Below are 17,773 nucleotides of genomic sequence, written 5' to 3' on the forward strand. Positions count from 1 at the left end.
AACATTGACCCTGGGCTGGCATGGAGTAAACACAGTCAAATTACAGTGCCTCTGCCCCTCTGAGCTTCTGTCCTAGCCCCATAGAGGGGCAGATACAGGACCCACAATTAAACACAACAACAGACCCCCACACACACTACAACCCCACAGAAGAAAATAAATTGAACAAACAGATAAACAATTATTTTTATCTATACCTTTCATAAATAACATATTACCACACCTCATTTTTATATCAATAACATACACTAAATGTTTTCAAGATGTACAATATAGTTACTATACTTTGAAGTTAGGGAAAAATTGTAAGAAACCGAGCTACTGGTTCATTCTAAGTTCCAGAATGGCACAGTTTTCCTTAGATCAAAAAATAAAAGATGGCTTAAATTATAATGCCCTTTCTTTAAATTACAGATTCAATGAAACCAACATCAAAATTCCAACTCAGTTCTTCACAGAGTTAAAAAGAGAAATTCTCAAAGTCATTTGGAATAATAAAAAACCCAGGATAGCAAAAACTATTCTCAACAATAAAATATCTGGGGGAATCACCATTCCTGATCTCAAGCTGTACTATGGAGCATTAGTGGAAAAAAAAAAAAAAACCTGCATGGTATTGGTACAGAGATAGGCAAGAAGATCAATACAATAGAATTGAAGACCCAGAAATGAACCCACACACCTAAGGTCACTTGATCTTTGAAAAAGGAGCTAAAACTATTTGATGGAAAAAAGACAACATTTTCAACAAATGGTGCTGGTTCAACTGGGGGGTCAGCACGTAGAAGAATGCAAATCGATTCATTCTTATCTCCTTGTATAAAGCTCAAGTCCAAGTGGATCAAAGGACCTCCACATAAAACCAGATACACTGAAACTACTAGAAGAGAAAGCAGGAAAGAGTCTCAAACACATGGGTACAGGGGAAAGTTCCTGAACAGAACACCAATGGCTTATGATCTAAGATCAAGAACTGACAAATGGAAACTTACAAAATTGTAAAGCTTCTGTGAGGCAAAGAACACTATCAACAGAACAAAACAGCAACTAACAGATTGTGAAAAGATCTTTACCAATCCTACATCTGATAGATGGCTAATATCAAAAATATCTTTACCCTATTCAAGTTATTGGAAGGAGGTTCAGATTTTGAGTGTAAGGAGCCATCTTGAGTGTCATGCCAAATACCATTGGATTCATGTTAGTTCTAAAATTTATGGTGGTAGTCATTATGTGGGTTTCAGGCAGGAATCTGACATTAGGCTAGAAAAAAAAAGAAAAAAAGAAGTAATTTCAGGCAGAAATCTAAATCTTAGGCTAGAACAAGGAAGTAGGCTTCAGACATGAAAATGACTTTGGGCTAAGACAGGGAAGTTGGCTCAGATATTTTGGTCATCCTGATTAGCCCTTAGAAACAGTGATCACTGGAGTGTCCACAAAATTCATTTATTGCCTTTGTTCTTTGACTATTTGTGTTTATTGTCTTGCTTGTTCCTTGACTATCTGCATCTAGTGTATTTTTAGTTCTTCAACCTGGAACTGACCTCAATACTTGCATGTAATTAAAATGGTATGAAAGCAAAAAGGAGGAGGGGGATGAGATAGAGGGTTTCTAGGGAGGGAAAATGGGGAAAGGGAATGGCATCTGAAATGTAAATAAATAAATTATCCAATAAAAAAATTACAAGGTAAACTGGCAAATTGTTTAAATTATACAGGGCAGGCTACAAATTAAGAGAACATGTGTATGTGAGGTGTGAGCAGAGAAAATAGAGATCATAAGTAAGACATCAATGAACATGCCAAATGCACGGGGAGAGGATCACAAGGTCTCATCCCTACAGAAAGAACTATAGGCAATTGAGTAAAACTAGAAGTGTGAGTGGTGGCACTTCCTTGGGAAGATCACAGTGATTGTCCAGTGTCAACTGGTCAGCCCTGAAAACATACATGCAAGTTACATTATATTGACTTATCTAGTCATACACACACACACACACACACACACACACACACACACAAATACTTACATGCATGCAATAACAATTGGTAGAATGAGTGGCTGTGGCCATGGATTTGACAGACAGCAGGGAGGAGTGTAAGGAGGGTTTGGAGGGAAGCAAGGGAAGGGAGAATTAGAATAAAATATCAAGAACAAATAACATCAAAAGGATAAAAGAATGAAAATAAGCTTAAAGTTAGGCAGTTGAGCATACATTGCACATCTTCCACTAAACTTTGAAACACTCATTATGATGACACTTTTATTTTTTCAATGGGACTATAGATGAAGGGACTTCTCTTTTTTTCTCTTACCTGTTATAGGTAAGAGAAGAACTTGAAATCTACCATTAATCATACTCCAAAATATACCTGCCTCCAATTTAGCATAAGCTGAGGGATTCTGTTACTTTTTTCTAAAACTCTAGCTTTAAAATTTTAGCTAAACTGAGACTTTGTATTACTCTTTTAAGAGAATGCCTAACATGCAGTACCATTATTAAGCCTTTAAAAAGATCCCTAGATATTAGTACTCTGGTGGTTTGAATATGCTTGGCCCAGGGAGTAAGTGGCACTATTAGGATGTGTGGCCTTGTTCAAGTAGGTGTGACTTATGGAGGAAGTATGTGTCACTGTGGGGATGGGCTTTTGAGACTTTTCTTCCTGCTAGCTTCCTGGAAGCCAGTCTTCTCCTGTTTGACATCACAACCAGATGTAGAATTCTCAGCTGATTCTTTAGCACCATGCCTGCCTGGATGATGTGTATGTACTAACAGGATGATAATGAACTTAACAGCTGAACCTGTAGGCCAGCCACAGTTAAATGTTGTCTCTTATAAAAAGTGCTTTGCTTATGGTGTCTCATCTCAGGAATAAAACCCTTAAGACAAGTACTTGTCCGAAGGGTTCAAAGTCAGAAGTCTGAAGTCTGTAGATAAAATAACTAGCCCTCTGTACTCCTGGATTCTACATATTTCCCAGTTATTCACAGCTTTCCCAGTGCCCATGAGATACAATCAAGTGTCAACTAAATTAAAGAATAGTTGTGAGAAAGTTATTAGTTGATTTTGTCACTGTGTAAAACTATTACAGTGCACTTACCCTAACTAAGATACCTTCAATGTCCTTATGAAAGTTAGTACAGTCAGCAAATGTAAATTTACAATAGCTAAATATCATTAAAAACACGATTTTTATAAAAGTAAAACAAAAGTAAGAGTTGGAATACTTGAAGGATTGGAAACTGAAGCATGAGTGAGTACTGGAGTATATGGGAAAACAGAAGGTGGAGCCCGGACTAACCCAAAAACGCAGCATATGTAAAGCTATATATAAACATACTGCACCACAAAATATTTTAAAAGTATTTAGGGAAAAATTAGAAAATATGTGAACTGAAAAGTGGGGACTCTGTGGTTATAGAGAGTGGAAAATGAGAGAGTAGTGAAGGTTATCTAAAACTAAGAATGTACAAAAAGCCTATGGAAACACACAGAGTGAATTAATTTCAAGATACAACTTTACCAAAAAGGAGTTGGAATATATTTCCTCTGCATGGTGAACAATGTTGCTTATAGGAAACAAGTTATTGAATGAAGCATTGCAGTGGAAGACATGGGATAGATACCTATGATTTATTGGTCATGTCAGCCTCAGACAACTCCATACAACAAAATTATGCCAACATTTCCAATAGTAGCTCCTGGTAGGTTTTTTGTTAACTTTTATTCTTCTATCATACATTCCATTTCAATTGCAGTTTATTCTTTCTCTTCCCTCCCAAGCTCCCCCTCCCCCCCCAGCCCTAGTTCCTATCCCGGATCCCCTCTTCCATTTCACTTCTGAAAAGGACATGCCTCTCAGGGATATCAACTAACCATGGTAACTAACTAAACATTGCTGGACACTAGGAACGTCCCGTCATGTTAAGGCTGGACAAGACAACCCAGTAAGTGAAGAAGAGTCCCTAAAGCAGACAAAAACGTCAGAGAAAATCCTGCTCCCACTGTTAGAAGCCCAATAAATATATAGTCCAGAACTCTATAAACACATATAGTGTAATTTTCAGTTTATATAAGGTTCTTAAGTGTTGATTCCAACTATCCCATTTTAACTAAGGAGGAAAACATGAGAAAATTAAGTATCCTTTAGAAATCCTCCCCAAAGAACTTGCTCTCAACAAATGGGAGAATTTGGTTTGGACCAAGATGGTGCAGGCTCTTAGTTTTAACTATTTTAAATTTTATTACAAGACTTGGAACAACAAATAATGAAAAGTACTGTAAGAGAAACTCAAAGTTATGCCAAGGTTCTTGGCAAAAGAATAGGAAAGGTGAAGTGTTACGAATTATTGTTAAGAATCTAGACAAGAATATGGTATCTTGAAGAGGTTGATTTTACTCATCGTATTCCTTAATAATGAGCTTCACATTATGCATTAAATACAGTATATAAAGGGCATATGAAATAATTTAGAAAATATAAGCCTACCTTACTAATCATTTCTTCAAGTAATATCTTTGTTTTTTAATATCCATATAGTTTATTTGATTATATAAAAAGTAAGATTTCATATGGAGTCATTTCTGAGTGAATATTGAAACATCATAAGATAGTTTAAGTACTGATCTTTGGACCTTGCAAAATATCTATGCTTTGATCAGTATCTGATAATGACAGGACACAGAACAAAATTCTTAGAGTCCAAAAAGTATGTTTTAAAATTTTTGGATCTTTTAAATTTTATATATTATTTTAAGATCTTACATTTTCAATATCTATACCTTAAAAACTCAAGCCAACAGAATTATGGAAGAAATACACCCAAAGTTATCTTACCTTTAAATCTTGGCAGCTTTAAATGAATTTAATCAGATTAGAGCCCAAAAGTCTTTAAAAGGATGATGCCCCTTGGTAGTACACAGCTTAATGTGAGAAGGAGAATAACTTGTTGTAAGCTCAGGAAATGCTGAACAATGTTCATTTCCCTAAGGCCACTTTCCTGTTTACCTACCTGAAAATGTCCTATGAGTATAAACTCCCCAAGGGAATAATTATAAGATCTTAGAAACACCTCAATGTTTTTGCACATTGTTAACAGTTACTATTAGTCACATATCAACTGACTAGTGGACTCTGGTCTTTCCAACCTAGTAGTGAACTGTATTAAACCTAAAGATATTTTGTGCCGTAGACATCAAAGTGAATTTCAAAGTCATGACAGTCAATACATTATTCTCTTAGATAGTGCTATATTGGTAGTACATAATTCCTTTGCATGGTGCAAGTATTTCACCTAAACTAATGATGAGATAGGATGTCTAAGTCCTTCTGAGAGTTACACTGGAAGACCTGAGGAGGCAGATGTGTCTGGTCCTTCCACAAAGCAATGGTATTATCCAGAGCTGCTGCTTCTTCTTCTTCTTCTTCTTCTTCTTCTTCTTCTTCTTCTTCTTCTTCTTCTTCTTCTTCTTCTTCTTCTTCTTCTTCTTCTTCTTCTTTTTTTTTTCAGAATAAGGATAGAGAAAATGCTGTCTCTGTAATTAAATTAGGCTCAGGCACAAACCATGCAGATATCAAAATTGTACATTTCATTGTCACTGGTGTTTTATACCAATCGATTTTGGTAACATTTTGTAATTATTGGTTCACTATTAATTATATATATATATATATATATATATATATATATATATATTAGCAATAAAAGGAAGTGCTGGATAGAAAGTATTCTTTTATTAATGTAACCACTCAATCTGTTTGAATATATCTTATTTCCATTTACTTTTTTCTGTCAAATGATAACACTTGAGACAATTCCTGTATGTGGATATCTGTAGCTCCCACCTCCAGCTTACTGCAGGTTGACAAACCTACAATGAGTTGTCATTTAGCAAATTGCACCCCAGTTTGCTCCACTGTCTAAATATCTGGCGGCTGTTTTCCTAATAGAGCTTCCTCTTCACAGGTAAGACTACTTTGTCATGATGACAGAATGACAAGAACAATAATAAAAAGAACAACTAGGAGAGTGATGTATTCTTCTTTTTAATGGAGAGTCTCAAGCAGACCACTTGTTCATGCCTACTTTCAAGTACCTGGTAAATGTTTTACCACACTTTGGAGCAAAAATTAATATACCCAAATTATGAAAATTAAACAGAATTATTTTCCATCCCATTTCAATTTTTTACCTTTATCAGAGAAACATAGTTTAGGTTTTCATATCTAGATAAGATCCTACAGTCATTACATTGATGTTTAATAATTAAATGATTTATGAGTAAATATAATTGACAATTCCATGGTATATACTCATAAAAGCTAAGGAGTTGGTAATGTATTTATAATTACTCACTTGAGAATTACTCAGATTAGAAAATCTGGACATGCTGGACAGCCCAGGCTCCTCTGACATTTATGTCATTCTAATTATTCTGCATGTCATTCCCTACTAAGAATACAGTAAGATAAAATGCATGCACTGTACATAAAAACGCTGGCCTTAGATTTCTCAGAGAAACAGAGAATTGCCTTGAAATACTTGTATTTGAAACAGTCTGAAATATGCAGATTTTGATGGGGAACAAGACTTTGTCATCTTATTAATGCCCTTTGAAGCAACTTAGAAGTAACATTTGAACTTACTTGCAAAGGCTCTTTCAGAATGATGTATGTAAACTTTTAGAAAACAAGACTAAGTTGCTCTTATTTTCAAAGAATAAGTACATAAATTTACTAACATCCCAGAAATAATGGGGCTAGGGAAATGGTTTAGTGGTTTAAAAACAAAACAAACAAACAAAAAACAAAAAGCAAACAAAAACTTACTGCTTTTGCATAGGACTCAGGTTCACTGCCCAGCACCCATGTGGCAGCTCACAAAATTCTGTACCTGCTATTCTTGGGGATCCAGTGCTCTCTCCTGGCTTCTCTGGCCTCAGACACATACTTCGTTACAGATATTCACATACAAAAATATCACCATGTACATTAAATAAGTGAATTACACATATGTAATTCACATATATGTATATATAGTAGCTGTATGTAAAAATGAGAGAAGACTTACGAAGATCAAAAAAGAACTGAGCCTTTAAAAATAAAAATTACATAAAGCCTCTTCAGTATTAGGGAATGTCAGTAACACATGATAGTCCTAAGTGACTTTAAAGGACTACCCCTACTTGATGTTACATTGTAGGTATAGTGATTTTTAACTTCATGATAGCTAATAAATGCTGATAGCTGACATATTACATTTCATTAGAGATAAAAATGTAATTTCAGACCATTATTAGAACACTGCCTTCTAATTCTTAACTATACAAATTTTCATTAGGCTGAGAAAAACAGTTGTGCCCTTATTTGAAAAACAGTAATTGTACAGCATTTACCCACAGGCAAACATTTATGATTACTAACCAAAAACATCCATTGACTTGGTACACTTTCTTTACTTTCTCATATTTTTGCTTTAAAATACATCTAAACTCTTACTCTTAAAACATTCCCATGGCTACCATAAGTAGGGCAGCACACATCTCTTGATCTGTCAGAAAGGTTTGTTCTGTGTAATCTTGTTACCATAGTGCTTTGATACTGAAGTGAATCCCAAAAGAAAGAAATGAATAGAAAGAATAGTGAACAAATCCTTACAGTGACAGCGACAGGGAGGGGCACATAAAAATTGTGTATGAGCATCTTTTAGAAAATAAGAAATCTCCTGAAACTCAAGAACAATCACCATAGTGGCTTTTATAGCCTACGACAAAAACAAAACAAACAAACAAAACTATGTATGTAAAATATACCAAATAACTAAACTATTCTATAGAGCAACATGAACCAGCTCTCACTGGCAAATGCATTGACTAGTGTTAACCCTGTTCTTCATTATACAGAGTTCTGAGAATGACACAGAAGCCAGCTTGTCTTGATGACTCTTGCCTAGTTCTTGTTTTCCTGTTTCCAACCACAGTTCACAAAACTCAGCCTAGCAATGTCCTGTTTGAATATTTCCCTGGCATGAAGAGAAATACTGAAAAGATGAAAACCACTACACTTTAATATTACTTAATCTCTACGAACCTAAAATTTAGCAGAAAAGACTACTTCAACAGAACTTCCGTTATTAAAGTTAATCTTTTGTCTTTGCAGATAGAAAATCTAGAATTAGGATTTCCAAATGTTTTCTTATCTTGTAGTAAAAAGAAAATACAAGAATATTTCAGGTTTTAGTTTCTTGTTACTCAGTTGAATGCTGTGCCATTCAAACGACAGACATAGTACATTACTCACCAAGCACTTCTTAATAAGAACTGGAGGTCTGGACTGTGTCTCTCCAGAAGCTAACTAATGGAAGGCTTGTTCTCTGACTTGTTTTGACAGCGGAGCCTGAACAGTAATGACTGGCTCAGCGCGGTTTACAGCACTGTTCAAAGCCAGTTGCTGTTTTAAGTTTGAAAGGCTCAGGAGAAAGTGCTGTGGATGTTTGTAAGAGTAAGAAAAAGAATAAAAGAATACATCTGTTCTGAACTTACTGCTCTGAAATAGTTGTACTCGACAAGAAAGTCCTTTGTCTTCACTCTAGGAACTCCTGGTTTCAGCTGGAAAAGGAAAGCAGAGCACAGATGCTGTCTGGCCACTCTCTGCAATGGCAAGGTCATGCAAAGGAAGAGCAGCCAAGAAAACACGAAACAAATTCGGCTCCTTAAATGGTGCTGTACCATCACAAGACAAGTTGGAATATCTATCACCACTGCATCTCCTGCTAGTGTAATGACATCTATTTCCAAATAACAGTAGCCAGAGAGTCTTTTCATTTTTCACATGATCAAAATATGACGGATCAAAATATGCTTCCTGATTTCTGTACCTAGGTTTCATGTCTTATTGCTGATGTGTCTAAAGAAGTTGAAATTAAAGCCTCCCATTTTGTTACATATGCGATTATTACTAATATTTGTTATTCTCCTATATGACTATCACAAGCATACATATTATTTGGTACAGGTGAAAGTAGTTTTCTTTTCTTTTTCTTTTTTCATTTCTATTTCAGCCTGCTTCAGAGAAGAAGCCTAGCACAGCCCAAACAGCATATTTCTATAAGGTCACAGCACAGCAAAGCACCTGAAGGCAGTTAAACATTTTTAAAAATCAGTAAACAAGGAAAAAATATTCCAAGATTGTGTTGCCTTGTACTCAGAAAGTGATCCGGAGCCTTTTAGCAGGCTCCCATATTTCTCTCCTACAGAAGCCTGAAGATTTATGTTCTAGTAAAATTGGATTATTGACTTACTGCTTATAGTCATATGACGAAGCTGAAACAAATGTATAAAGCCAAGGAATCCAGAGACAAGTCATATCCAGTTCATTTCCCCGAGGTACGCACTCCAATTAGCTTGGACTCATGAGAATGAACCAGGAAAGTCAACAACCATCAACTTGACTTCACATCCATTCCTCTCTCTGTCACCTCTCCTGTCAAGTAGAAGCTGAAGGTACGAGGATACTGGGATGTAATCCATAAACATCATCCTCCCAGACAAAGAACCAACATGAAGAAAAGTGCTCTCAAACGAATACATGGGAGCACGTTTAGAGGGATTTCAAAGCTGCTGCTTTTTTTTGGATGCTAATCATAATTCTAGTTTTTAAGCCATGGCAAATTTAACTAATGTAAAACATTTAAAATGTTTTATGAACATAAATTACATTAATAACTCATAGGGACAAAATTTATGAATTAGTAGAATCTACAGCTATGATGTATGTATGTAAACACATTTTTAACACATGAACAATATCATTATACATATAAAAGCAGAAAAAAACACATGATATCCATTATACATGCCATAAAACTATGGGTTTGGGGAAAGATTTTATCAGTCTCGCACATGCTCTGGCAATACGAGACTGAAAGAGAACGTATAGATCTCCCATTGCTTTTCTTACATATTGTATATATGTGCAATATTAAGGAATGAATTTTGGTTTTACCACACACAGGCATCTCAAATGAGTAAAACATAATAAAGGTTACAGGCTTTATTGCAAACACCCAAGAGATAAATTCAGTATTTCTATAGGAAGTAAATGAAAGAAGAAAAAGACAAGGTGTTAGTTATGGTGGGAAGTTGAGAGGGACATTCAGAAGCACTAGAACTTTTGGGAGCCCAGTTATTTCTGAAGGGCATGAAATACAGCTAACGGTTGATATTGTGACTGCCTGGTGAGCATCAGAAACACACACGAGTTGAGACTCTAAATGTCATCAAATATTTCTGTCACAACATGCCTGAAATCAAGTGGCTTCACAAAAACACTCACATGGAATAACCAGGTGTTACTTATATATAGATATTTATATATTCATTTATATATAATACCTATTATTATGTTAGTATATATTATGTATTATATATAAATTTATACATATTCATATATTTATTTTTTTATAAATATATTATTGTATAATGTATAATTATATAAATGTTAACTTATACATTTATAATATATTAAAAAACTAATATGTTAATATAATGTTATAATATATTATAAATATGTTAACTTATATATTATAATATTATAATATGTAAAATAATATTTAAAATAAATATATAAATAGCTATTTTATTAACAGCCATATGAATTTGCAGATGAAACTTTAGATATTATCTTGAAGTGACCTTATAATTTTTGGGGTTGTTTTCTCTCTTCATATAATTTTATATATATTTGTCTCTAAACACAATCATAAGGTAATCTAGCTTCAAGTTTCAAAGCACCTTGTTTGTTGATCTGTGTATCACAAATATATATATTATAATGAATAAGAATGAATGAGTGAATGTTTCAGTATGCAGACATCAAATTATTTTTATTAGAAATCTTTGGACACTATTAGAGGACAATGCTTATGTTATATATAAGAAAACTGTGATTGTGCTGTCAAGACATCCAGAAATTACACTGACATGAAAGTTAGAAAAAACAGAATAAATTTAAACCATCAGACTTCAAAAGACTTCTATGTCTATTGAATTCACAACAAGAGAAAATGAAGGATAAATTGCAGACTACTCCAATTTCAGACACAAGGGAGTGTCTCAGAGCTCTGATCTAAACTTCAGAGTGCAGTCCTTCATCTGCTGCTTGTAGTGGTCATCAAATCTCTTTCTCAGAGCTTCCGGGAAGTGGTTCTTCCAGTCTCCTGTAATTCCTGTAATGAAACATCAAAATCAGAAGCATCAACTCTTGGAGCCAGAATTGTAAGATTTCTCTATCCTGTATTTCTTTCTTTAATAATGTGAAAAATTTCCTGATAGTTAATGCCTCAATAGAATATTTAAATATCATGATTTTTACAAAGGTAAATTTTCTTTTTTGTCTTGAAAAAATTTCTATTGGTTCTGCCTTTTCTTCCTATACTACTTCAAATGAGCTCTCTTATGTTCTTTCATAAATCAGGCCTTCTAGGATGAGACTCATAGGATAATGATTATCAAATTATTGAATATCATATTTTGCTGATAATTTTTTAATCCAGACTTATGCCTTTATATCCAATTACTTACCTGACATTGCTACCTCGATGCTATATATAAAAAAAAAAAATCCCCAAATGTCAGGTATACAAATTTACTATTGCTTACCAAGTAATACTTCTATGTAAATGAAATTTTATTTCGTTGTGTCTTGATGTTATTGGTGATTATAATTGTGTTTGAATTCTTACTTTAGTCACTTAGTATTCAAAACTTTCTGTCATTTGTATAAAGAAAATATGACTGACTTTTCAGAACTTGTTTCTTCACCACAGAATGAGATAGTAAATTCATCTTTCTAGTCAGAAATCATAATCTATAGAGATACTATGTGTGAAGCACATGGCATACACCCAAAACACACAGACCTCCTCAGTGACAGTCATTACACAATGGTATCATTGCTAACACTGACAGCAGTGGGCATTATGCTTTATGTGATTTGCTTCTCAAACAAGAAACAGAAATTCATTATTAGTATATATGGTCTTAGATGTATTAATAAATAGTGTTTCGTGCCCCTGCAAAATTGATAATTTCATAAGAGTGTTCAAGAAAAAATAGTTGTAAAGAAAATACATGCTGTTTCTTGTGCAGGGTGAATAACCTTGAGTAGATTTTTGCCTATGTCACAGACACTTAGACCTTTTAATGGAAAAACACATGACTCTGTCTTCTTACCCTTTCTCATGAAAGGCGATACTTTTTGATTCATCATGTCCTCTGGCATCATTGTATAGTTGGTGGTTGGATTGTTCTTCATCTCCTGAAATGAAGTGTGTTGAATGATTTTGTCCACGAGCTCTGCTGAGGGTTGTCTCTCTAGGAATTCTATCAACTTCATAACTTCTCTTCTGATATCCTATGAAGAAACAAAGAGATTTAAAAACCAAAATGGCAAAAGTTGGTGAATAGGTTTCATGCTAAATATGAAAGAACATTATTTTGTGTCTGGTTAGAATTAATTGTATAATAAAGAAAACAAACTTTCTTAAATAATCTGTCCTCATCCAAAAATAGATGCAGAAGACATTTATGAAGCTGTTAGCCTCAAATGAGATGAGTTGTTAAACTTTAAATTTTGCAACTAGTAAAATAGTTCTTTTGAATTGTTTCATTTCAGTGTCTTTATTTTTACATAGACATATGTGTGTGTGTGTTTCTGTGTGTTCAAGCTTGCATGTATATGAACCTACATGCAGATACGTGTGCATGCACTTGTATTCAAGTGTGTGAGAGCCAGAAATGCACACCAGTATAGCTTCCTCTATTGCTCTACACTTTATGTTACTGAGGCAGGAGTCTCAGGCAACACAGAGCTAATTGATTGTTAGGTCACCATGTGACTTTGCCTCTGGCATCTCTTGTTTCCATAGCACTAGGATTAGAGGCATGTTTTCATACCTACTTGGTTTAGCTGAGGATGTTGGGGATCTGAACTGCATCCTCAAGCTTGCATAGCTTGACTTTATCCACAGGCACATCTACTTGGCCTGTTTTTATTTATTTTTCATTCTTTTTGAGGCAAGTCTTGCTATTCTGCTCAAACATAGCATGAGCTCCCAATTACCTATCTAGCTTCATAAGTGCTAAAATTAGAGGTACAGGCTACCCTGCCTAGCGTTGTGCATGCATGATATATGAAGAATGAATTCCATATGTAAAACATATAAACTATAAGAATACAGTGTGCAGTGAAAGATCAAATTTGGTGACCATGTGTGTATGTTGTTATTCTGTTTCTTATTTTTTGTGAATTCTAGGTTCTTTTTGCAAATTTTATCTTTACAAAGTTTTAACACTAGGATTTAAAATGGATTTGTTTCTTAACCACTTTTATTTAGAAAAATCAAGTCTGAGATAACCAAAGTACAATATTGTGTTTTTCCTTTTTAGCTTGGTAACTGGTTGCTGTCAGGTTTCCAGTGATAATATTGCATCCAAAGACTTGTCAGATGCTAAGAGCATCTTAAGAATTACTACAATGTTCATCATGTCTTCATTTCTTACCTCTTTCATATCCTCATAGAACATAAATAAAACACGTGAACTCTTACTCTTTTCCCACCAAGCTTTTACATGATCATACCAGGAGCCATACGGAACTGAAATTAGAAGAAACACTTGTAAAGATATTATGTTATCACTTTACAAGCTTAACATAGGTATTCAAATTGTTAATGAAAGGCAAAATTGACCATAGAATTAGAACTAATAGGTCAGTTACACTTATTTAAGAGTTCTGTGTGGCAACAATGCAAAAAGTGTTGAATAATTTCCTCCTGAGGAACATATTTTTAGTTTTATCATCATGACATGTAGTACAATACTAAGAAAAGATGAGAAACAAACTCAATTTAGAGCAACTAAACCATGCTTCAAACTGGTGTGTGTGTGTGTGTGCCTGTGCACGCGTGTGTGTATGCATGCTTGTGTATGTTTGTGTAGCTGTGTTTGTCTGTGTATTTGTGTCTGTGCATGTGAGTCTATGTGTTCGTATGTATCTGTGTGTTTCTGTATGAGTCAGAGACCAGAAGAGAGAGAGGGACAGAAAGGGAGAGAGGAGAAAGAGAGAGAGAGAGAGAGAGAGAGAGAGAGAGAGAGAGAGAGAGAGAGAGAGAGGGTGAGAGAGAGGAGAGAGAGTGAGAGCAAGAGAGAAAGGAGAGAGAAGATGGAGACAGAGATTAGTAATATTTAATATTTGACCATTTACTAAAAGACTAGTATTTAGGTCATGAAAGATGTTCTAATAGGGACAATTTATTTTGGAGATAATGTGATGTAACAAATGTTGTAATCTTTTCTTCATTTCCTTATGAAACAGTTTTGTCAAATCCAAAGCTAACAGGACAGTGCAAACGTGTTCTGTGTCACCACTAGACTCCCATTGACCTTTCTCTGTACCTCGATACTATCAGCAAAGATAATTTTGAAAAGGTCCACAGTGATATTAATAATGATCTAATACATTTTTTAAGGCATACGAATTATTTTCTCTGTAATTTAAGGATAATATTGACAATTTTGAAGCATATGTGTTCTTCACGATGCAAGTCACAAGGAGCTAAAGAGTAATATTATCTTCTATGGCTATAAAATATTTTCTTCTATTACCCTTATGTGTACAATTCACCTGACTTATTGAAGGAAACTCAAACTATTCTTTGCCCCTTCATCTTCTAACATAAAGACTCAGTTGCTTTAGTCAGAATTTTAATGGAATCGTAGAGTTTCCATAGTATATGCTCAAGAAACTTTTTACTCTTCAGTGAGATTAAAGTTAAAATGTTGAGTCTACACACCTAGAAGAATAAGCAAGAGTTTTGCAGGTATTCAGAAAGACTGTAAATTCCTTCATGTGACTTCATTTAATGCCTTGGCATTTTACTTAGAAAGGAATGAGCGATGTTTTGATACTTCATCTATTTTTTGTTAAATGGTGTTGTAAAAACATGTTCTAAAACATTTTTTAAAATATGAAAATATATGTTAGAAAAGGACATACCAACTCTCAGACTTACAGAGCAGAAATTGCCACCCCTGATGTCACTAGTAAGTCAATACATTTACTTCTTGGTATTAAATGGAATGCCTAGAGTCTCTAATTTTCTGTCATGTTCATATACAGAAGCCTACTATCAATCTAAGCATCAATATTTCAGATTTGTATGATATTATATCCCTTAGAAACCTTATATTCTATATCTATTTAGACTATATTTGTTTATATACATTCATATCACCTTATATTTCTGTTTACATATATTAATCTGTCATGTATATTTATATATTTGTATTATATTTCTCTGTGTATAAGTTTATATTCTATTTATATATTTATATATAATATATATATTTATATATAATATATATATTTATATATTATATAAGTTTATATATTATAGGTCTGTTTGTATACATTATTCTTATTTTATATTAACTCCATATTGATTGTTATTTTTGTTTGCACAAAATAGCATTTGTATTGTCCTGCTTTGATTAAAGAAAAGATGCAAAAAACTTAAGGTGCTCTTACCTTCCCCTTGCATAAATTTCTCCACAAATTCAGAAAAAGATTTAGGATTTGGATAACTAGTTATCATTAGCATAAAGTAGTAATAAGAAACGGCGACATCTTTGGCATTCCGGCAAAGATAGATCATCTAGAATATGAAATAAGTTATTAAATCACTGACTGGATGATCTACCATGATGTCATCAGGTTTCAAACATTCATGTTTCCAACAACTAATATAATATAAATTTATTGTGGAAAAATATAGATATATAAACATTGTATAAGAAAAAGTACGCTAATATCTGAAGTTGAAGCAGTATTTGCTCAGTTTCCTGGTGGCCTTTACTCTCACACTTCATAAAAACCTATTAAATAGCCTGAGGTGACAGCCTCATGACATTTTCACTGACAAAAAGAAAATTGAGTTACCCAGATTTTCCCCAATTTTATGCATAAAATAGTGAAATTTAAGTTGATTCAAGTGTATAGCAGAACTGACAGTAAATACAAATACCAAGTAGACAGATCACTCAGTCCAGAGTACAGTTTTCTGTTCTTCAGACTATATTACAATTTGGATACTAAGTCAAAAATGCCCTGTAGTATCCTAGCTTGCAGTTAGAAAAAATCATATTTACATAGTTGTCTTTAAATCCTTATCTCAAAGTTTTCTATTTTTTTAAATCTAGGTTCCTCTTGATACCCCTTTCATTGTTTAATAATAAAATGACTACTCCTCCCCCCAAGGAAGGTTTCTATGCTTATATGCAGTAGATAAATATCAGTGGATCAGCAAATTGTGCAGATGCTGATCCTAGAGTCAGCACTGTAAAATTCTATCCTGCAAAAGCACAGTCTTTTTCTATGCAGATTTTTCTCCCCACTTAAGAAGTAAGAGAGCATGTAGTCTCTTTCAGGTCTGATAGTCAAGAATACCTGTGACATTTCCAGAAGTCTCCAGCCTGTGTGTGCATTCTTTCTATCAGCTTTCAAGCCCTTATTCAGTGACATCAAGGAGTTCTGCCCTTAACACTCTACAACTAAGAGGCTAAGGTTAAACTCTCTAGTTTGTTTATGTGATTACAGTTTTTTTTTTAAATACTTCTGCTTATTCTTTGAAGACTCATTCTTATGTTTAAGGACTTTTTTGAAAAACATTCAGAAGATGTTATTTTTGCCAAAGTTGTTATTAAATATAGTAAACTTTTAAAATTTCTCATCTTCTCAGGTTCTTTTTGCTAACTGAATGGAAACATACACACCATTATGACCATACATTCATTTCTCACTTTTCATCCTTTGCCCACACCATTACTGTGTTTCAGGAGTGTTCCTTGAATCTCGACACACTGTCTGTATTTCAGACTGAAACTGCTTTTCTTCCCTCTCTTGGAGACAGTGTAAGCTCTTATTTTTAACTCCTAATTTCTATGATCTCATGTTGGTAGATATTATGAAATATCCACATATTTCACTGAACATTCTTTTTAATGCAGTCAGAGAGCATCTGCCTCTTTCCTGGAGTTGGTACGTTCAATACAACTGTCACTAGAATTCCTAGTAAATGCACAGTTAAATACAGTTACCACTTTCTACCCTTGAGAGGGTGCTACTCCCCTAGCCCATGCTTCTCCTTCTGATGGCTTTATTTCTGAAATTTTGGTCATTCATTTGTTTCAACTAACAATTTGAACATGAGCCTCCTTTGCTAACCTTTCCATCGCTAACTCTCTTCACCTTCTATTAATTTTTATTATCTATATTCACAGTTCATCTAATTCATTAAATTATTGTTTTCATCCATGATCAGTTCTTTATAAACTCAGACTACCTCTTTTGTCACCAAATATTGAATTTTACCATCTCACTAAAAGTTTCACTTTGGAACCCTATACTGTGTCAAAATGTTTTTCTCCACTAAAGATCTGCTCCTCCTTGCTCCTCATACATTACTCCAAATGCCTCCCTGTAAACCACACCACAAATTCAAAGTCATTATCCTTGAATAATTTCTTATTCATTATCTTGCTCTCTTAAAAATCATTTTCTTTACCTTGACCCTTATTTTTTCTGATCCACTACTCCAAACATACTTTTACAAAATATTCTCCTCTACCTCTCCTGATGGATCAATAAATCAATCTGGAAATAATCCAAAGGTAAATCCATTCAGTTCTGTCTGTTTCTTCGATGACCTTTCAGG

At 34.0% G+C, this 17,773-nt stretch overlaps 2 protein-coding genes across 8 annotated transcripts in view; both read right to left on the reverse strand.

Moving 5' to 3' along the window:
- Window positions 1-4,994, reverse strand: part of LOC117712915 (sulfotransferase 1 family member D1) — a 28,767-nt gene extending 23,773 nt beyond the window's left edge. For 2 of the 5 annotated variants that reach the window (XM_076938746.1, XM_076938744.1), the window contains exons 1-2: window positions 4,840-4,991; window positions 1,118-1,263 (exon numbers count right to left, since the gene is read on the reverse strand). The gene's annotated coding sequence lies outside the window, so the exon portion shown is untranslated. Of the gene's footprint in view, window positions 1-1,117; window positions 1,264-2,030; window positions 2,063-4,839 lie in introns of all 5 variants that reach the window. The other 3 variants (XM_076938745.1, XM_076938743.1, XM_076938747.1) reach the window with 3 other exon arrangements.
- A 5,872-nt stretch (window positions 4,995-10,866) lies between these two features.
- LOC117713076 (sulfotransferase 1E1-like) overlaps window positions 10,867-17,773 on the reverse strand; it is a 30,628-nt gene continuing 23,721 nt past the window's right edge. For all 3 annotated transcript variants that reach the window (XM_076938750.1, XM_076938748.1, XM_034509394.3), the window contains exons 6-9: window positions 15,589-15,715; window positions 13,563-13,657; window positions 12,234-12,414; window positions 10,867-11,227 (exon numbers count right to left, since the gene is read on the reverse strand). In XM_076938750.1, coding sequence (XP_076794865.1) covers window positions 11,115-11,227; window positions 12,234-12,414; window positions 13,563-13,657; window positions 15,589-15,715 — 516 coding nt within the window. In that variant the 3' untranslated portion in view covers window positions 10,867-11,114. The remainder of the gene's footprint in view (window positions 11,228-12,233; window positions 12,415-13,562; window positions 13,658-15,588; window positions 15,716-17,773) is intronic.

The sequence above is a fragment of the Arvicanthis niloticus genome, chromosome 7, assembly GCF_011762505.2.
Source record: "Arvicanthis niloticus isolate mArvNil1 chromosome 7, mArvNil1.pat.X, whole genome shotgun sequence".
Taxonomy (NCBI): Eukaryota; Metazoa; Chordata; class Mammalia; order Rodentia; family Muridae; genus Arvicanthis; species Arvicanthis niloticus.